This window comes from Cherax quadricarinatus, chromosome 39 (genome assembly GCF_038502225.1).
Source record: "Cherax quadricarinatus isolate ZL_2023a chromosome 39, ASM3850222v1, whole genome shotgun sequence".
In the NCBI taxonomy this organism is placed as follows: Eukaryota; Metazoa; Arthropoda; class Malacostraca; order Decapoda; family Parastacidae; genus Cherax; species Cherax quadricarinatus.
The window spans coordinates 22,330,210-22,353,542 of NC_091330.1; the positions used below are offsets into that span (position 1 = coordinate 22,330,210).

The 23,333-nt window shown below is 39.3% G+C and overlaps 1 protein-coding gene across 3 annotated transcripts in view; it reads right to left on the reverse strand.

The window, feature by feature from the left end:
- The window catches only part of Dpp10 (Dipeptidyl peptidase 10), a 470,951-nt gene that overhangs the window by 362,673 nt on the left and 84,945 nt on the right, over positions 1–23,333 (reverse strand). For all 3 annotated transcript variants that reach the window (XM_070092527.1, XM_070092528.1, XM_070092526.1), the window contains exons 4-5: positions 6,852–6,946; positions 4,353–4,427 (exon numbers count right to left, since the gene is read on the reverse strand). In XM_070092527.1, the coding sequence (XP_069948628.1) occupies positions 4,353–4,427; positions 6,852–6,946 (170 nt within the window). The remainder of the gene's footprint in view (positions 1–4,352; positions 4,428–6,851; positions 6,947–23,333) is intronic.

Below are 23,333 nucleotides of genomic sequence, written 5' to 3' on the forward strand. Positions count from 1 at the left end.
CCCCTGCAACCACCTATAGGTGCGTACACACACACATACACATATTAATACATGCACACATACACGAACAACTGTACATTCACACATGCGCATGTACTGTTCACAAACATACATGCGCACACATCTGTGTGTGTGGTGACATTCAGCTACCTGGTGCATGAGAAACTGTAGGAGAAACCGAGATATTGAAGAACCGAAGTGACTGATGTACAAGAAAGTGATTACGATAGGATGAAGCATCTTGTGGCTCAAAAGTAACGAGAAAACGAGTTCGAGAGACGGTCAACCCAGGAAATTACTGTAATTTTAAACTAGAAGTGCAAGGAATTGACAGAAATTTATAACAATCTGGATAAGCAAAGATACTGGAAGAACCCATGGTTTAATCATCATGTTAAGGATACTAAATCTAATAACACTAAAGCATGGAAAATACGCAGTGACCCTAAACCAAGAGAGCAAAGAAGCTAGTAAGAGAGATGGAAATTCCTACATTCAGGTGAAAACTGTAGTCATACAACAACTTGAAAGTGATACAGTGGCCAAGACCATGGCAGAACAAAAGATGCCTTACAGCTACATTAGAAGACAAAATGACAATAAAGGCTCAAGTGATAATATTGATGAACTAGGAAGGTACACTAAAGAAAATGATAATCATAGTGTTTCATAAATGAGCACGAACCATTACCAGAGAGGGAAGAAGATAAAGCTAATAGAACTATCAAGCACTGAAAATATGAATGAGGAAGTGACGGGACTTCTGGTAAAATTTATTACAGCAAAGGCATCATTACCAGATGGAATATCAAGAATATTAAGAGTCGAAAAAATATTCAAGCTACCCGCTCTGACCTTTAACACATCACTAGAGACTGGCGAGGTGACAGATAAGCAGAAGTTAGCAAATGTTTTGGACGTGTCACAGGAAGAAGTATTAACCTACAACAAGTACCCATTATGGGTATACTATACGAATGACTGGAAAATGTATCGTTACGTAAAGACTTTCTGAGTAACTAGTGTGTGTTGGAATCCTCGCAGACCATCAGTAATGATCCAGAAATCAAGTTACTAACCTAGAAACATATGATCGACTAACATAGATCAGGTAGGAAAGAGAAGGATGCGTGGACTGCATATTCCTAGGAAGTATCATTATGGACAGAAGCAACCTGAACACTGGAAAGTAGACTCACGAAAAGAAATGCAACATCAGGCTGGGAAATCTAACTACAATTGTTCCACAAAGATCAGTGATGAGTCCTTTACTAATGCTGATAATACATAAATGACCTGGTTACAGGAGTTAACCCTCATAAATCCTTATTTGCAGAAGACGTCAAAGAAATGAGACTGCAAACTAAAGAGAATAAAAGAAGCCTACAAAAAAAACTTGAACAGACTTATCGAAACTAACCTTTTCAAAAGTAATGATTTGAAGCTGATAGATGGGGAAAGGAGAATAAAAACAGGAGAATTATCTAGGAATAATAAAGAACTCACAGAAACAGAAAAACACTTGCGTATAACCATCACTCCAAATCTGTTTCCCGAGGCACATAACATCTGCAGCACGGACAAAGCTTGCAAACATATGAGAATTTTTCAGGAACCTTGACAAAGACTTAAAATCCTTTGTAAAACATACATGCGACCCATTCTTGAATATATAATACTGATACGAAACCAACACCAAGTAAAACACAAAGTAAATCATGAGAGAGCACACAATAGAGCACACAAGACCAATGCAGGAGCTACGAAGAATATGGGAAATGCCTTAATTCATCGAAGTGAAGAACCACCTTATAAAAGATAAAGATTTTTATATTTTACCAGCAGAGAGTAGAAAGAATAAGATCCTACAGTGGGATACAACACGAACATACTGGAATTATATAAGAGGTCAACAGATTTCCTTAATATAAATGTTGTTTTTATTCATTAACATATAAATGAAGAGACAAGAATAAGAAAACAACACAATATTAGAATATTTACTCAGACATTGGAAAAAAAATTCAACATGAATTATGTAAACCTGCTTGGGAAGAGTGATCATGTTATACTGGAAATAACATATGTAGCTGAAATATGATTTAGGAGTTGAGAAGACATAAACAGGAAAGACTAGATTCTAAGAGCGGGAATTAAAATGCTTTAAAACAGTATTTTAGAGAAATTAAATGAAGAAACATACAGAGAGTTCTGCAACACATTCCATATGAAAATGTAATTAAACAGTTTATTCGAAAAAGGGATACTAGAAGCATTTCATAGAAGGTATTTGAGAGCAATGAAAAACAGGAACTTAGAATCATTATTAGAAGCGGACCACTCAAGAAACTCATCAGAGATTCAAGGATGCCAGAAATAAATATACAGAGGAAGAAAGAGGATTTGAAAATAAAATAACAGACATGAGCAACGTAGAATAAAACCTTTTAAGTTTGCAAAACGTAAACTAAAAGACAAAATACATAAAATAAATAACGAAGCAAAAATCACTGAAGAAGAAGAGGAAATGTGTAAAGTATTAAATAGTTTGAGAGCTAAAAAAACTATCGTGATAGAGGTTTTAATTAATTAATTGTAGAGAGTTAAATTAGAGGATATTGAAACAACTTAGGAGTTAAATTAATTATAAGATGCTGATGAGAAAAAAGCGGTAAGACCTGAGAGGATATAATAATGTATAGAAGAATTATGTTAAGTAAAAGGACACAAGTGCAACTAATGTGACATTTATTGTGGCAACGTTTCGCTCTCCAGGAGCTTTATCAAGCCATTCGCTTGATAAAGCTCCTGGAGAGCGAAACGTTGCCACAATAAATGTCACATTAGTTGCACTTGTGTCCTTTTACTTTACATATTGTCGGTAATTCTACCAACTTTATTACAAGAATCATGTTACCTACTGTTAAAAACTGTTCTCACAGGAAGATAAACTAGCAATAAACACCTAAATTAGGAATGTATTAAATATTCAAAATCATAGGTGCTATTTGAAAATCTTTAAAACTTCTAGCAAAAAAAAAAAATTTGCAAATTCCTCTAAAAACTGACGGACATATGTGTAGTGTTGAGGTGTTAACACGCTACCAAGAACGGTGATGTTGAAATGTCAACGTTAATTTTGTGGTATATTCTCTTCCGCAGTATTTTTGGCTAGTCCCCCGTGTTCTGGTTCAAGTCGGACCGAAACGTCGTTGTAAGCTCGTCTCTCCTATGTACGGATTGTGTGTATCGTTCCTGTCACGGTATTGTTCCTTTTTATATTTTATAGTCTACCATTTATGTATAGTTGCTTATAATGTTTTTGATGTTAGTTTAAGTGACTACATCTGATTACCCAACCATAAACTAACCTACGCTATAACAGCGTACATACAGCAATCAAATTAAGTATAGTATAAAATTAGTGTTAGAGTTATGAAGGCAGGTAAGCGGCTCGCGTGAGTAACTCGTTCCCTCTAAGTGCTTTAATTACCTGAGCAGGTGTGCTCATCAACAGTCAACGCAAGTAACTCATTTTTCCGCGACTTTTCCATTAACGAACACATGCGACTGACAGCATCTTCCAAACTTCTTCCTTAACTAATTTATACGTCCCGAGGAAGTTATTTATATATTTTTTTTATCACAGTATTCGTTCCAGTGAAACACTGATGAAGTGATAGTTACATCAGGTTATTACAACTGATGTGAAGCTGTCACTGCTATACAAACTTAATTCAGATGTGTTAAAAAGAACTCAACACCTAAATATGCAAGTTGGAAGAAAATATATAAAAAAAACCCTGAAGAGAAACAATGACGCAACGTTTCGCTTGAAGACTCGTTTTTTTTTTTTTTACCACCAGCTGCTCTCCCGACTGTATATAATACTGTAGACGTCCACAGGATGGGTATGGGAAGCATAATAAAGATGTTAAACCTAAACTTAACTTACCATGTCATAATAAAGATGTTAAACCTAAACTTAACTTACCATGTCATAATAAAGATGTTAAACCTAAACTTAACTTACCATGTCATAATAAAGATGTTAAACCTAAACTTAACTTACCATGTCATAATAAAGATGTTAAACCTAAACTTAACTTACCATGTCATAATAAAGATGTTAAACCTAAACTTAACTTACCATGTACTATGTTCAGATGTGAGAAAGCTCCGTCTCCAAGCGTAACATTTTCTTAATAAAGATTTTTATTGTACTATTGCGTCTTTGACATTAGCTTGGTAGTTTTACGACGTCTTCCCATGAATATATTACTATCATAGGCAGACAAGCACTTAAATCACCTGGATGGTAGTATGGAGTAAGCAACTGTCGTGGCACCTACCTTCTCGACGTGTTCAGCCAGCAGTACATAACGAAGATCAGGAGACACACTGAAGTGTGCCACGTTCAGCTGCCGCTGTGGAAAAGATATCTGAGTTTACCTGAAGTGTAAGGATGCCCTGTTCTACGTGAGAGCTACACTAGTTTAATTTTTTGTAGCCCAAACTGCTAGTTTATTGTTTAGGTCATATCTATACTGTGGACGATGGCACAAAAGAATAAAACTACACAAAAAATCGCAGCAATTATACCTTAAAAGAGCTAACAGGAATTCCAGCAAGTATACGAGTTTATTATTTACGATTTGTCATCATTGATCTGTTAAAAGTAAATCTGATACTTGCTCAGAATTTATGACATTTTATTTTAACTTTTAAGATACCTTCACATAAAGGTTAGTGTTCTCCATATATGCCTCAATAACTGAGAGTTACATTATGGAAAAAAAACCAAGCTCTTTCTCCTCTGACAAGACCAAGAGATGACTCAGCGGTCCTTGTGTGTAGCAAACACAGGTGTCGGAAGAGAGAGAAGTCGGGGAAGCTTGTATATGTACGTGAAGTTGTGAATGTTACGAAGAGTTGTATGGGTGGACAAACATGTGTGTAAAGTTTGCGAAGGTTATACAGTTCTTCCTGTACATTTATACTGGAACAATTATTCAAGATATATGCAGACATGTATAGTGAAACAACTATTGGTGAAGATACACAAAACACACACACACACACACACACACACACACATATCTATATATATATATATATATATATATATATATATATATATATATATATATATATATATATATATATATATTTATACTGGAACAACTGTGAAGATACACGAGTACACATCAGTAAACAGTTGCCATAACAGGTTGGCAAAATACGGCGACGACCGCATCCGGTCAGCCACCAGCAATTTTAGAGAATTGTCTTCAATTTAATTAAGAATTTATTTTGATTTATGTGGTATTTAGGAGAGGATGCTGGCAATCACAGCAGCAAGACCTAACAACGTTTAACACAATAAAGCCTTTCAGATTAGGCGTATATTTCATCTTGTCCCTCGGCTAAATAATACGAATTGGCTCTGATTTTGTGTGTTGTTGGTATGATGAGGAACGTGAACGAATTCTTTTCACAGCTGCAGTAAAAAGGACTCGTTCCACCAGCTATATTACAATGACAAAATTGTATTAATGTTGGTAGAATTACCGACATTATGTTAGGTAAAAGGACACAAGTGCAACTAATGTGATATTTTATTGCAGCAACGTTTCGCTCTCCAGGAGCTTTAAGAAGCCGTTACGGCTTGATAAAGCTCCTAGAGAGCGAAACGTTGCCACAATAAAATGATACATTAGTTGCACTTGTGTCCTTTTACCAAACATAATGACAAAATTACTTTTCTGTCTCGTCAGGTAGAAAAACAAGCGTTTTGATCGCTTTTCTGCCTCGTCAGATAGACGGCAAGAATTTAGATCTCTTTTCAGACTTTCTGAAGTTAACAAGAAGCCTGACAATTATTCTTTATTGCTACTTGATTTTCAAAATTTACTCGACGATTCCAAGATTTCATAATGATCGCACATACTAACATGTCCATAGTCGCCTCCCTTGTCTCAGTTGACGCTGATAAAGTTCTAATTGACTTTCAACTCGAACAGTGATCCATTTCTTTTTGAGCAATTCAGGCCACTACCATTTCCCAGTTTGCGTGCATTTCTAAACTTAAAAGCTCCAAATATTTCAAATGTATGAGTCAGCATACATATGTGAGCAAACATTTTCTGTGATGAAACTAAACAGATCAAAACTAACATCTACAATGACCGATGACCACCTTGTAGCAGCACTGTAACAACAGACACAACAGACGTAAACAGTTTGCTTAACGCACATCAACGCTCTCATTTTTCCTACTGAAAGAGATTTTCACATTTTCTTTATCATTTTTGATATACAAATAGAAAACACAAGTCTGAAGTATTTGTAAACACTAAAATTTTTACATCGACGAAAGTAAGTGGCTAGCGACGTTTATTTAAGTTGATGTGGCCTGCCAGTCAAAGCAACTACCCACCCCAACGCTGTATGAGGATTTATTGAGGAGGGAGACATACAGACAGTTGCAACAACATTAGCGCATATATCTATTATGAACATGACAAAATATGGATAACTAATGCGTACTGAACACTTGCCATTGCTTAATAATAATTGATCCCCTTCTGGGATCCTCTTCACTGTTTGTCTCCACACGTCGGACATTATATATATATATATATATATATATATATATATATATATATATATATATATATATATATATATATATATATATCTAATATATATATATATATATATATATATATATATATATATATATATATATATATATATATATATATATAGAGAGAGAGAGAGAGAGAGAGAGAGAGAGAGAGAGAGAGAGAGAGAGAGAGAGAGAGAGAGAGAAGGAGAGAGTTACTTACAAAGGTAATATTGGAGACTAGGACTCGGGAAGTGAGAGCCTCAGCGTCGAAGATAGAGAGGCCGCCAGCAGGATCCTTATACACCAGCTCGTTGTCTGCAATACAGAGAAAAACTATCAAAAGCCATGAATGGTCTTGTCTGGAGAATGTTAATGTAAAAATTAATAATTTTGCATCAAACGAACCTTAGAAAACTTACCTAACCTTATTATAACAAGCGCAATTTAATTTAGCCTAATCCAGCTATGTATATTTTAAATGAGTTTACAGTAATTTAATAATAAACAAACACAATGAAATATATTTTTTCCGTTAGGTTCAGAATGATTTTTGCGAAATTGTTACATACACAAATTTTCGCTTGCACTATTCGGCAAAAAGAGCATTGCTATTTAAGCTAAAATAGCAAGTTTTACCTATTCGGCACGACACATTATATATATACATATATATATATATATATATATATATATATATATATATATATATATATATATATATATATATATATATATATATATATATATATATATATATATATATGGTTAAACCATTTATCGGGGAGATTGCAGAGACACTGCTTTCAAAGATCACAAGGTTCGTCAACAATTCCTTGGCTAGTCTGATTCCTGTCGAAATTAGACCTTTCTTTTTTGGCGCATCACTTTGTGCCCTTAAAAAGGATGGAGGAATTAGGCTAATTGCAGTGAGCAACACTTTTTGCAGCTTCGTTTTCAAACATACTGTCCGAAGTATTCGCGCAGAGGCGGCCAAACACGTAACAATATGTCCTAGACATGTATCTCTCACATCTCATGTACTGTATATGCCATCTTTATATCAACAATGTATCTCTTAAGTCTTTTGTACAATATTATGTAATAAAATATACCCACTGGTAAAAAAGAATGAAAAGATGGGGTGGTAGGGGAAGTGGAATATTCAAATGACTTCAGGAGGAAATCCAGTATTCTTCCTTGAAGCCTTTTTATCCATTTCTCCGAGGCTGTGGGTCCCACAATTTGCATCAGAGGTGGACCTAATCATATATATATATATATATATATATATATATATATATATATATATATATATATATATATATATATATATATATATATATATATATATATATAAACATTTAGATGCATACAATTTTCTCCTCAGTGTGTTTGTCTCTTTCTGTAATGTTTACTCTCTGAAACTGAAGATTCATCACCTTGTCACTAACACAGAAATCGTTGTCACAATTTACAACCGCCTCAATTTAGGTTTGCAAAACTGGCTGTATAAAGTAAACTTCGTTGATGAGCGTTCTATGTGTGCATGCATCTGAAGCATGGATAACTTCGTCCAATATTTGACACGACTACCTCTTAATAAGATAAGTCCTGATCATTACCACTTTCCAGGGCGTCTGCTTAGAAAGTCTCCTCCCCCCCCCCATGAGTTTCTAAGATAAGATAAGAAAAAGTGTACATAATGTTTAAAATAAGGAGCACAACAAGACGTGGCTGCTAGGTAGCTCGTAAATCTCGAAATTATATGTGTTAAAAATAAAGCTCACATATATTTGATTTAACTTTAGTAAAGTATTTAGCGAAGAATATAAATAAAACCTTTGACTCTCAATAACATTCGTACTACACCTTCCTTCCCATGTTACACTGTATGTCAGTGTGAGCAACGTTTCTTAACACTGAACAGCTGGAAGCCTTGAATCCATTAGGAATGTATCTTTCTTTTAGTTTAATTTTTTTCAATATGAGATCAAAAATGTACCCACTCCTGATGCTCTTAAGACAAGTCTTTAACTCTAGTGAAGTGGGTTATCTCTAGCTTCAGCAATGTTAATGTTCGCTTTTTTCTACCAGAAAAAAAACTGTCCTCGCCAAGTTTCCTAATATTTGTACATATACAGCAGATATGACTCTGACTTTTAAAAAATAAATGACTAACAAAACGTCAATAATGTTCCTTGGACAGAAGAACTTATCTCACACAGGTGCATATTAACTCATATAACAGTTTAGCGAACAATGATCCTGATAAACATTGTTTGTCAAACCTTTGACAATAAAATTCACACTGGATGTAATCCTCATAGCCATTAAGGAAAAGATACTAGTCCAGAAAGCATGGAACTCATAAAAAGAAAGATACAAATTTACCGTTAGAGATACAAGAAATTAGGAATGATATTTCCTTAGAGTTTTCTTACTATACAAAGTGCAGGTTCTGCTCCAAGATGAAGAAGATCGACGTCCTGCGCTGGAAAATTCACGACAATTCTCGACCTTCCCGCTCCAGCTTAGTGACTCGGTAGACCTCACTGAACTATGTGTATAGGCTTTAAATTTAATTTAAAAATTATCTTTTTAAATAGGTTTTCACTTACTCATGGGTTTCCCCACTAAGTGATGTGCTGTCGAACCTATACATGGAACGTCTTAAAACTGAGCGACTTTCTTCCATTATTCCCTCCTAGATCACGAGGCTCCCATATGGTTTACCTGGAGTTTACCTGGAGAGAGTTCCGGGGGTCAACGCCCCCGCGGCCCGGGACGTCATTATCATAACTACTACAAGGTTTGACATCCCTTCACTCCAGCACAAGCTCAACCAGGCTGAGACTCCCATTCAATAAACACTCGAAAAGTAAATCAACGGCCCCCTCCCATTCCTCGATGTTCTCTGTAAATTTGGCGATGAACCACATTTCATAATCTACCATCAACCTACCAACAACACAGCTTCACTTAAGTTCTCACCTTGACACCAAAAATAAACGTTGTGTCATAACTGGCTTCTTTCTATGTACTCCCCGTATCTGAACTGGTTAATTAAGAAGAATGCTTTTTCTTCGAACAAGCCTTTTGTATTCTTTACTTCCCTCAACACTTCATCAGGGACTGCAGACGCCGTGCACATAATATAATTAACTAGCAAAGGCAAATTAATTTCCCTATTTTTTTGTCTCTAACAATTTATTTTCGCTCTACTTCAGTCTTCGGATTTTTTCCGTTCCCATTTTACCAACCATTAATAACAACTATGAATGTCTTCTCTCTCATCCCTGGGTATTAGTTCAATCTTTCTCCCGATCCGCATTCTTAAAATCAATGGGTTTACACAGACTTCCCTAACAACTCTCTTGTCAAGTATCACAAATACTCTCTCTCCAACACCAAACTGTAAGCAGCCACCACGGGTTCCACCCTCATCATGGACATCACTAGTAAGAGATGACACCAACAAAACGCAGCTAGTGCAGGAGTAGACACAATCCCTTCGCACGACTGTGGCAAAATATCTGTGGGTGAAACTAACCACAGAAACTATTGTGAAGATATCATCAGGGTTTCCAAAGATGCTCAGAAGTGTAACTCAACGTCCTCAAGAGGCCCAGGAGCTGGAACTCAACCCTGCTAATCACCACTAATATTTTAGACTAATTAAACCATTATGAAAATATACTCAGTCTCTATAAGGCTCAGGAGCCGGAACTCACCAAGTCAACAACCAAAATTTTTTAAACAATCAGACGAAGATGAAGTTTACCATGAAGATGGCAGCAAGAATATCCAACTGGCCCAGGAGATGTAGCTCAACATCAAAAGACTCTCGAGCAGGAATTATTTTTTTTCCAATCGCGATTAATATTTGAGAAGCAGACAAAATATAGTGAAGATATTTATGACAATGTTTCACCAAAGATATGACCTTTCAGCAGGGCGGCTCACACAACCTGGCCACGCTCCAATCTCGAATACAAGATGCTGCCAGATAAGCAGAGAAAGGTAAGGATTAACTACTGAGAGAGTCTCGCTGTCATACACAGAAACCAACTGACCAACCTTTCTGAATCTTCCGACAGTACTTTTCAAAGGCCAGAGAATCTACTAAAGTATAGCAGTTCAAAATTATATTGCAGTTTGAATGAAGTTTAAATTTCTGAAACTGCTGTGGCGTGCAACCTAAAGATCTGAAGAACTAGAAGAAATATAGTAAAAAACAATATGTACTGGAAAATTTGTGAAGTGGCATATTTATGTTCTGCAGGTTTGTGTTTAGACAGAGTGTATTAGAAGTGTTGAGAGTCAGCTCCTGGCCCCGCTGCAAATTTTAGTATTGACAGCCTGGTTGACTTTCAGCTTTCCGTGCTCTTTCAGTGTGATTTAGTTTTTTATATGATCATAAAACTAATGATTTAATTATCTAATACACACTGATTCTTCTTTGTTTTCAGCTTCCTCCCACGTTTCCTTGTCCAATTTCGCATATCCATATTCCTATGTCCATGGTCCCTTGACAATATTCTTATGTCCATGATCCCTTGTCCATGTCCCTTTATATATGTTCATCTCTCCATGTTCCTTTGTCCATAATCCATTGGACATGTTCCTTTGTCTAAAGGACCCCAATGGAAATAAGTCACTCTGTCTGACTTTTTTGGGTTATCCTAGGTTCTCTACACACATGCTGCTATGTATGATAATCTATGTAACTGTATTTGTGTATACCTGAATAAACTTACTATGTTCCTGTTTGCATGTTCCCCTCACTTCAGTCAGTCTCTCCCTAGCCTTCCCATCAATGCCTTACGTATTTCATATTTCGTGTTTATGTTTCTTTTAGTGTTAGATATAATTACTTTAACCTCATGTTACATACTTTTAATATGAACGGGAACATCTACATGTTCTCATGTTTATTTGGATTTCAGTAAGGTTTTTCATAGAGTACCACACTAGAGACTGTTAAAGAAAGTGGCAGCTCATGGCATTGAGGGGAAAGTACTGTCATGGATCGAGTCATGGCTCACCAACAGGAAGCAGAGTCTGCATAAATGCTGTTAAATTTGAGTAGGGATCTGTAACAAGTGGCATTCCACGGGGATCAGTTGTAAGCCCACTGTTGTTTATAATATATATCAGTGACCTTGACGAGGGAATTACTAGTGATATGAGCAAATTCGCTGATGACACGAAGATAGGATAATTGATTCAGACGTAGATGTTACTAAACTTCAGGAGGATTTAGATAAACTTAATTTGTGGTCATAAAAGTGGCAGGTGTAGTTCAATGTTGATAAATGCAAAGTTCTGAAGCTCGGGAATGTCTATAACCCTAGCGCTTATAAACTAAATAATATAGAACTTAGCCATACAGAATGCTTGGGTAGCGTTGAAGATTGGTCGGGCAAATAATTTGCTAGTGGGTTGAATTGATGAAGGACCTGCCCAGTATGGGCCAACAGGCCTGCTGCAGTTTTCCTCCTTTATGTTCTTGTACATACAAAACAAGGTATGGGCTCCATGAAGGCGCTGCTTAATTTTTCATGGCTCTGACACATGTTGTGTACAGTATTCTAAGCGTATCTTTAACGTCACTTCAATAGCTCTTTGGTCTTAGTGTGATACTTAAGCCTAGGTTCAATTTTTTTGTTCAGGTTTTCAGAAGAGGTTTCCTGTAAATTTCTCCTCTATTATCTTTCTCCCTTTTCCCCATGTTTCATGGTTTCACACTTGTTGTGGCCAAACTTCAGTAGCTGCTTGTTTAATCACTTTTATATCTCGTCTAAATCTTCCTATATTCTATTTCTGTCCTCTGATATAAGTTTGTTGGGTTTTACATTTATGAGCAAATGCAAAACCCGTAGGCGTCCTACAGCGCCTGTGAAAAGGTAAATCCAACTCCTTGGATCTAGAGCCATCCACCCCTCCCCCTTAATGCACTCCCTTTCTTACAAGGTCAACCTACTTAGACTAGTGGATGGTTCCACTATGACCCCGCCTCCTCCTGCCTCGCCTCACCTGACTACAGTATATAAGCCACTGCTACGGCCCTGTGCTGTACCTTCTACAAGATTGATGAACTTAATACAACGACTCCAGGCTGAGGGACTGATTACCTCAAACTCCTCCTCTCCTTATACCTTCCTGCTTTGTATAAGATTGATGAGCCACTGTGTGGCGAAACGTTTCTTCAATAAAGATTCCCATATGTTGCGTAATTGTCTCAATTCTTCAGGTCATCTATATTAACAAGTCGTAGGTGGGGAGCATCGTGTCAAAAGCCTTCCTGTGGTGGAAGAATTTACATTCAGCCGACGTCTTTCTTTCTTATTTCACCTCTGAGTCTAGTGTAAATCTCTTGTAGGTTCATGGGCCAAGATTAACCCTTCTTGCTTCATCTCAGTGAGTCTCCTGTAAATCTCTGTTTGGTTGGTGAGGTAAGATTTACCTTCACTAAAGTTAGTTTCTCACCAGGAGGTGCACCAATCTTCCTTTCTAATGAATTGTTTCATCACTGTGTGTTATCACCTTTCTGTAAGCTAGATTTGCATAATGACAGACTTCTGCACTGGCACATTTTGATAATGGAAGACTACTACTGGCAGACTATGATAGTGGTATACTTTGGTGCTTGCAGACTTTCATACTGGCAGACTGGTGTTTTTTATATAATAATTATTGTAGCTAACAAGCAATGGCATTTCAGTTCAAGAAGTTACTCAATACAAGTCGGTACATACTCATGAAACTTCTAATGGATTGTTGTCGATTCACGTCTGAAGTCGAATCCCAGCTTCTGGTTACACTTTTTTCTTTTAGCCACCTGCGTGTATGTGCGTCCTAGTAATCGCCTAAATACTGTGCCCATTTGTGCTTTAAGAAGTCGTGTCATAGCTCCTGGCCCCTTCTCTTTACTCTTGTCACCCCGGTAAGGCTGATTACTGTTTTCTAACTTCCGATGATTAAAAGTGTTCTCTTCCTTCTCTCCACCAAGGTGAGAAGGTTCGGTGCCTTCAAGCACTCGTGTCATAGTGCTTGCTACTCAACTAGCCTGACTGTAAACCTTTGGGGAGGGAAGGAGAGAGAGAGAGAGAGAGAGAGAGAGAGAGAGAGAAAATGAGAGAGAGAGAGAGAGGGGGAGAGAGGGGGAGAGAGGGGGAGAGGGGGAGAGGGAGAGAGGGAGAGAGGGAGAGAGAGAGAGAGAGAGAGAGAGAGAGAGAGAGAGAGAGAGAGAGAGAGAGAGAGAGAGAGAGAGAGAGAGAGAGAGAGAGAGAGAGTACAATAATAAATCTTTCAAATATATTTCCCTGGCTCACCATCCACCCAGTGAAAGAATTCTGCGCATGCTTACTTGCCGTCATTTTCCATTCGTAATCTCATTGTTGTATCACATGCATGCGGCGACACACTTCGTCTGGTAGGTTGCTTACATATATCATAAATGCAATGAATTCCAGGACTTATCCAGGAAGCAATTAATTACTCTTCCCGTCAACCTAGCTTGTACCTCCGGCTTGTAGTTAGTCTCTTGCCAAGTACATTTCAGTTCTTGATAAAATTCCAGTAGATTTGTAAGGCAGGATTTGTCTTCTCTAAATCCGTGCTGGACTGGTACACTGTGATGAAGCCCCTCTCTTCATATGTTCCAGTAATCTCTTCTATATTGCAACAGTTGATGGCATGGAAAACCTGCGAGAACCTACAAGGTGTATCTAAGACAGACACGAAAAGCAGACAAGAGTTCGCCTGTGTAACAAGCTGAATAATGTTACCCATTACCGCTTTTGTGTCTTTATCACCTACAATTTCTTCCAGGCTATCTTTTCTGCCACTTTGCACGACAGAGATACTGGCCTGCAGTTTAGGGCCTCACTGTCTGGCTAATTTTATAGAAGACTGGAACCACATTGGCAGTCTTCCAGCAGTCTGTCCTGGTTTAAGTGATTTATTGTATATCATTACGAGCGGGCATTTGCTGCCCCTTTTATTATTTTGTCGTCCTCTACATTATTCTTCATATGATTAGAATTTTGTTCACTTAATGTTACAAATGTTCCCAACTCTGCCTTGCTTGCCTGTGCTCTCCTAGTCTCCGACATTAATCTCTGTTTCCTCGAGGTCTTTAATTCCATATTCAGCTTCTCACAGGGTTCTTTATCGCTTTCTGTGATTAACCCATTCTCCTTACTTTGCTTCAGTCTTACACCTCGTCATTTATGATTGCTTTTTTGAACCTATGGCTCTAAGCTAATTTTAGTTTAATCTCATTGGCTATGCCGTTTTCGCAATCCTTCTTTATATTGATCCTGCGATTCCATCGGTTGGTAGCGCACTCAGCTCATACACTGAGTGTTCGTGGTTCGATCCCCGGTATGGGTGGAAACACTGGGCGTGTTTCCTTACGCCTGCTGTCCCTTTTCACCTAGCAGCAAGTAGGTACCAAGTTGTTAGCCGACTGGTGTGGGTCGCATCCTGGGGGACAAGATTAACCAAAGTTGCCCGAAATGCTCTGCCTAACAAGGGGCTTTCTATATAGTATGTCACTGATGTCAGCTATGGCCTGTATAAGTTGTATCATGTACTTGTAGAAATAAAGATTATATTATTATTATTATTATTATTATTATTATTATTATTAATGTATACTCTCAAGTAGGTGATCATTTTCCCCTCGGGAGTTAGGCATGGTGTTCGTATAGGTTGGTTGGTCCTTAGGACATCTTCGATACTAAAGTCCAGGGAATACTTGGAAAGGTAGGGGTGGATGTGGGATGGGTGGTTACCTGGAGGTTACCTGGAGGTTATTCCGGGGATCAACGCCCCCGCGGCCCGGTCCATGACCAGGCCTCCCGATGGATCAGGGCCTGATCAACTAGGCTGTTACTGCTGGCCGCACGCAGTCCAACGTACGAGCCACAGCCCGGCTGATCCGGCACTGACTTTAGGTATCTGTCCAGCTCTCTCTTGAAGGCAGCCAGGGGTTTATTGGCAATTCCCCTAATGCTTGATGGGAGGCTGTTGAACAGTTTTGGGCCCCGGACACTTATGGTGTTTTCTCTTAGTGTACCAATGGCGCCTCTACTTTTTATTGGGGGCATTTTGCATCGCCTGCCCAGTCTTTTACTTTCGTAGGGAGTGACTGGGGACTACGGTGATCTTCACACCAACTCCAAGGCTGAGGGACTGATTACCTTATCTTTTGTATATAGTTCTACTGTCTTCAAATTATGTCCTAGAATCTGTATTGATAAAGCCACTGGATAGCGAAACGTCTAAAATAAAGATACTCAGATGTTGCAGATGTGTTTCAGTTTTCATCTTGTCGGTCCTGTATACCATTCTCGTACAAATTTGTACCTCGTGTGAGAATTATGAACGAGCATTCTTCGGAAAATTCAAAGGACTACGCAATGGGTGGAAAAAGTCTATCGAAGTTCTCTAGATATTTTTCTAGGTGTGCTAAAATTTAGCAATGACACTTTGCTGTCTATTTCACTGGTCACGTTAGATCCGGTAAATAGTTAAGTAAATGAGTGGCAACAATAACTTCATTGATAGTATCCATCTTTTTTGACCAGAATATGAATGGGTATGATTTTAGATGCTGATTTTCACATCCTCAGTTTATCCTAGTAGGAAAGATGTCTGATAAATGGAATAAATTTGTCATCCTTCTCTTAATGTTCTCTAGTACATTTTATGTCCATTCTATAATACGTAGCCAGAATGAGGCCTTGCCAAGGATATACAAAAGTTGATGTATAAAGTGAGGACTCCTATTATTTATTCTTTTTGATATAAAGCCAAAAATTCTATTAGCTTCATTGCCAACTCTTACACACTGTTGCCCTGGCTTCAGATTAATGCTAATCAAAACTTTCAAATCTTTCTCGCATTCATAATGACTGAGATCTACATTTTTCATTTTATAAGTACGATGGTTATTCTCCTTACCCTGTCTTAGAAAATTAAATTTGTGTACATAAAGCTGCATCTGCCACTTCTCCGACTACTGCATCAACCTATCCAGATGTTCCTGTGGCGCCGTAGTGTCCCTATCAGATTTAATCTGACAGCCTGTTTTATTGTCATTGGCAAACTTGCTTAAGTCGCTATTTATTCCCTCATCTATATCGTTTATGTATATTGTGAACAACAAATGTCCCGAAACAGACTCTTGTAGAACACTGCTTGTGACTCATTTCTCCCCTCTTATGTAAACTCTCTGTTGCCTGTCTGTCAACCATGCCTCTATCCAGGAGAAAAAATCCCTCCTATTCCGTGTGCAGTTACTATCTGGAGTTTATCTGGAGTTTATCTGGAGAGAGTTCCGGGGGTCAACGCCCCCGCGGCCCGGTCTGTGACCAGGCCTCCTTAGGTCATTGTCCCAGGATGCGACCCACACCAGTCGACTAACACCCAGGTACCCCATTTTACTGATGGGGAACATAGACAACAGGTGGAAAGAAACACGTCCAATGTTTCTACTCTGGCTGGGAATCGAACCCAGGCCCTCACCGTGTGAAGCGAGAGCGTTAACCACCAGGCCACCAGAGCCCATCCTTAACAATCTCCAGTGTGCTAAGATAATAGTATAATACCGACAAGTTGATAAGTAAGATATATGTGCAAGAGTTAGGTATCTTTATTCCAAAACGTTTCGGAATAAAGATACCTAACTGTTGCACATGTCTTACTTATCAATCTCCTACGTGGAACTCTGTCAAAGACCATACTGAAGTCCATATACGCGATATCATATTCATTACCATGATCTACAACCTCAAATACCTTAGCGAAAACAGTAACTTCATAAGGCAGGAACGCCTCTTGGGTAAAAACCGTGCTGAGATTCATTGATCAATTAATTTGTCTTTCAAGGCGGCTTCGATTAGCCTCGTCAATTATTGATTCCATTAATTTTCCCACAATAGAGACTAGGCTAATTGGTCTATAATTCGAAGCTAACGACTTATTCTGCATGATATAGTAGATTCTGCTTTACTAGGTAGAATATCTGCACTGCTGTATATTATGCATATTAGTCATAGGAAGTATATCAGTTTTATACGTAAATGAGGCTACCATTATTTTTTTTTCCAGAATTTATTAATTACTATTGTTTTACGTATATTTTACATACAGATAATTTTATGTATATGTTTTATGTATATATTTTAGGTATAACATGTTTTATGTATAATATTTTGCACTTTACATTATGTATTCTTCTTTACAGGTTACAAATAAATTCAGCTCGTTATCTATCGGTAATTATTTCTAAGACATATCTGTTAAATAAGACCGCGTGCATGTAACATCATTCTTCTATGTTTGTTAGTATTATGTAGTTCACTTATAATTGTTTTATTGAACACAGATCTCTAGAAACTGTTTCTTTGTAGGGTATTTAATATTGAGAAAAAAACATGAACACAGTTTTGGGAATCGTTTCATTAAAAGGTTCTGTTCCGTTTTCAATGAAAGATTATTTTGTCTGAATAATTTCGGTCACTGAAGAACCGTTAACATCTTGTATTTATAAACTTGTAAGTTTACATATGAATATGTTTATAGGTAGTTTCATGAGGAATCACATTTTGCACCAGAAGTAGATCAAGATTTAAAATGAGAAATGGTATTATATGCATATGACCAAAACAAAAGGTGTCGTAAAACACTTAAGTCGGGGATGCCAGATTTCTACCCATTATTTTTTCTTTAGTAATGCTAGAGAGAAAACTCGTGCATCTCAAAATTCTACAGGTTTTATGACCTGAGACTGGAATACTAGCACTCACAACTTCTCACCCCTTCCTCCAACCCATGCCTCATTCACACACACATACACATAGAAAGGACTCTGGGAAGACAGAACAGAGGGGTACACCAACAAGGGATATACCAACAAGTGTTGGATGAAATACACAACCGAGGGAGAGGTGAAGAAGCTGCTAAGTGATCTTGATACCTCTAAGGCGGTGGGACCGGACATCTCTCCGTGGGTCCTTACCGAGGGAGCAGAAACGCTGTGTGTGCCACTAACCACAATTTTCAACACATCCCTTGAAACTGGGCAACTACCTGAGGTATGAAAGACGGCCAATGTAGTCCCCATTTTTAAGAAAGGAGTCAGACGTGTATAGTATGCGAAGTCATGGAGAAGATTATTAGGAGTGTGGTGGAGCACCTGAACCGGAACAAGATTATAAACGACAACCAGCACGGATTCATGGAAAGGCAAATCCTGTGTCACAACCTACTGGAGTTTTATGACAAGATAACTGAAGTAAGATACGAGAGAGGGGTGGGTTGATTGCATTTTCATGAACTGCAAAAAGGCCTTCGACATAGTTCTTCACAAGAGATTAGTGCAGAAGCTAAAGAATCAAGCACGTATAACAGGAAGGGCATAAAATGGATACGAGAATACCTGACAGGGAGGCAACAATGAGTCATGGTATGTGATGTATCACAGTGGGCGCCTGTGCCGGGTGGGGTCCCACAGGGGTCAGTCCTAGGATCAGTGCTATTTTTGGTATATGTGAATGACATGATGAAAGGGATAGACTCAGAACTGTCCCTGTTTGTAGATGATGTGAAGCTATTGAGGAGAATTAAATCAGATGAGGATCAGGCAGGACTACACAGAGACCTGGACAGGCTGCAAGCCTGGTCCGGCAACTGGCTCCTCGAATTTAACCCCACCAAATGCGAAGTCATGAAGCTCGGGGAAGGGCAAAGAAGACCGCAGACAGAGTATAGGCTAGGAGGCCAAAGACTGTAAACCTCACTCAAGGAGAAAGATCTTGGAGTGAGTATACTAACGAGCACGTCTCCGGAAGCACACATCAACCAGATAACTGCTGCAGCATATGAGCGCCATACTGGAGTATGCAGCACCAGTTTGGAACTCACACTTGGTTAAGCACGTCACGAAATTTGAGAAAGTGCAAAGGTTTGCAACAAAGCTAGTTCCAAAGCTAAGGGGAATGTCCTACGAAAAAAGGTTAAGGGAAATCGGTCTGACAACACTGGAGGACAGGAGGGTTAGGGGAGACATGATAACGACATACAAAATACTGCGACTAATAGATAAGGTGGACAGACAGTATGTTCCAGAGAGGGGACACAGAAACAAGGAGTCACAATTGGAATTTGAAGATTCAGATGAATCAGAGGGATGAAAGAGGACCTAGTAGCGACCAGTGAAGAGGTGAGGCCAGGAGCTGAGTCTCGACCCCTGCAACCACATTTAGGTGAGTACACACAGAGACGGATCGGTGCCTCGCATTATCTGAGAGATGCTGACTGGTGTCACCACGTTGCCTCACTAGGAGTAAACTTCCCCTTTATTTCTTCTGTTGCTACTCTTGCAACATTGCATAGCTCCTGATGACGCAAGGTGACGTGTGAAAGTACTTGGGATGAAGATTTCTATCCCCCGTGGCTTGTCATCATGTCACATGTACTCCTAAAACAAAACTGCGTATTCAGTTTCCCTCCGCTACTCCATCGTCCTCGTCATTCCACATTTCAACTACCATGAGGCTGAAGAAACACTTTCTTATATCCCTAGGGTCCACCTGTTTCTTCAGTCACTACCTGTGTCTCCTTGATGCTGGTCCTGTTAATCTAATTAGTCTTTCCATGTGTGTGTGTGTGTGTGTGTGTGTGTGTGTGTGTGTGTGTGTGTGTGTGTGTGCGCGCGCTTTATACAACGTAACAGCAACCCGACATTTGCAAAACATACGTAAATATGAAAAACCACACAACTCGCAGTCATCCCTGACAAGCGGTGTTCATGCTAGAATCTTACTTGTTACCGCTGAGTCTCAACCAGCCTCGTTATTATCCAAACGTGACCAAACTGTTTCCAAGAAGTAGTAAAACAATTTTTTCTTACCAGAATGAGCTCGTCTAAGATTAGTCAGTGGGAAACTCTCGCCATTCATTGTCTTATAATAGAAAACTTTTCTATATTTATCTCTTTGTATCTCCTGCCAATTTTTCCACTAAAAAGTTTAAAAAAAAAGTATACGACAATACATAAACACAAATCTTTCTAAGCGAACTTCTGATAGTTACTGAGAATTACTGCCAACAGAGAGAGACTCGGTGTGTATTTCAAGGAGATTTATTAATTGAATTTGAGTTCGAGAAGATTTGGACACAAGACGCAAAGACTATGATAAATGATTCAAACGCTGTCATAAAGTGTCCAAACATACAAATATTTTTTTAACTCTCCAGCCGTCTCCCACCGAGGTATGACGACCCGAAAAAAAAGAAACATTTTCACCATCCCTCTATCACTGCCTTTGGGAAGGCAGTGATGGAAGGAATTCAGATGCCCATCCCAACTGCAACATCCCCACCCGCCTACAGAGTGCAGGCACTGTACTTCCCATCCCAAATCCCTTTCTAAATGTTCCCTTACCTCCAGCAGCACACCGTCATAAAAACCACTTGCCTCCACTCAGTCATATTTAACACGCTCCCACACGCCTGTTGGATGTCTAAGCCCCTCGCATACAAAACCTCATTTACCCCCGTCCCTTCTAAGGCCACCCTTACCCCGCCTTCCCTTCACTACTGATTTATCCCCCTCCTACTAGAACAGCATGAATTCTTCGTGACACGGATTTAACAAAGTGCTGGAAAAATTTCTAAGATATTCTGGTTTATGCTGACATGACATCATTACAAAGTTGCTGCAGATCTGCCGGCTGTACATTAATGCTTCGAATCTCCCATCTTACCTCATCCCAGAAGTCCTCTATTGAATTGAGAGTTGATGACTATGGAGTCATTAGAGTACACTGAACTCATTGTCATGTTTGTAGAACCAGCTTGAGATAAAGGGATGTACATAGTCAACAAGAATATTCGGGTAGGCTGTGGCATTTAAACGATGCTCAGTTAGTATCAGGTGGCCTTATGTGTACCAGGAAAACATTCCCCACACCATTACGCAACCACCACCACCAGCCTGAACCACTGACATTAGGCAGGATGGATCCATGGATTCATGTTGTTTATGCCAAATTCTGACCCTATCATCTGCATGTCACAGGGGAAATCGCGATTGTTTTTCCAATCTTCAACTGTCCAGTTTTGACAAGCCTGTGCCCACTGTACCCCTAGTTTTATGTTCTTAGTTGACAGGAGTGGAACTTGGTGTGGTCTTCTGCTGCTGTAAACCATCCACTTCAAGGTTCGATGTGCTGCTGTGCATTCAGAAATACTTCTCTGCATATCACTCTTGTAATGCGTGGTTGAGTTACTGTCACCTTCCCATCAGCTTGAAACAGTGTGGTCATTCTCCTCTGACCTCTCTCATTAACAAGACCTCTTCGCCCACAGAACTGCTACTCACTAGATGTTCTGTGTGTGTTACATTATTCTGAGTTAACTCTAGACACTGTTGTGCGTTAAAATACCAGATCAGCAGATTCTGAGATATTCAAACCACCCCGTGTGGCAGCAATAATCACTCCACGGTCGAAGTCACTGAGATCACATTTATTCCCCGTTCTGATGTTCGGTCTGAACATCTGATCCTTCTGACCATGTCTGCATGCTTTTAGCCACAGAAGTGCTGCCACGACATTGACTGATTAAATCTTGTTGTTGACGTGTTTGGACATTTAGGGAGGAAGGAGGCAAAATACATTGAACTGAAGGGTGTGTAAATCCGTAGTGTAGGGAAGGCGGGGTAAGGGTCGTCTTAGGAAAGGTTAGAGGAAAGGGGTACAGGAGGTTTTGTATGCGAGGGTCTTGGACTTCAAGCAGGCGTGTGTGAGCTTGTTAGACAGGAGTGAGACAAATGGTTTTTAACTTGACGTGCTGCCAAGTGTGTGTGTGTGTGTGTGTGTGTGTGTGTGTGGTAGTTACTAACTTGTCCTAAGCATATGTCGATTAGACACTAGGCCTGTTGTATATGCGCGCGCGCGTGAGAGAGAGAGAGAGAGAGAGAGAGAGGGGGGGGTTAGTTCAATCATTCATTCATTTATGATCTGCCGGTACTTCCGGCCCGGGTCTCCTCCAGATGGCGACCCGGCTGTGGCCCCCGGGTTGGGGGTGTCGTTCGTCGTCTTCTTTCTTCTGTCTTCTTTCTTGGGGCCCTCTTGCTGGAGGGCCGGGGGGGGGGGGGGGTAGTGCGAGCGACGAAGACCAAGATAAAGTTAGCTTTTAGGTATCATAAAATAAAGAATATCAGTCCCAGCTATCACCTCCGCTGATTCTCTACCATCACGCTTCTCTAACATCTTGCACACATTTTTGCAGGAGAGAAGCGAGTGCAACACACTGTTGCAGCTCTGGGCCCCACACAGTGTTGCAGAGACGAGGGCCGGGAGAAAGGGCCTACCATCTATCGCTCAATGACTTTTGGTTGCCAAATATTTCCCCAGCGGCCAGTGAACCACTGTTTGTAAACACTTGGCTTTCTTCCTCTTTAAATGCCAGCTGCTACACCTACACAGATGGATGTACATAGCTGGATGGCTGTGTGTGTGTGCGCGAGCGCGCGCGCGGGGGGAGGAGGGGCTGCATGTGCTTACACACGACTGGCTGTGGTAACACATAGCTGTCTGTGAACACATGACTGTGTGCACATACTGCCGATTGTGTACACACGGATATTAATACATAGTTGGCAGTGTGTACACATAGTTGGCTG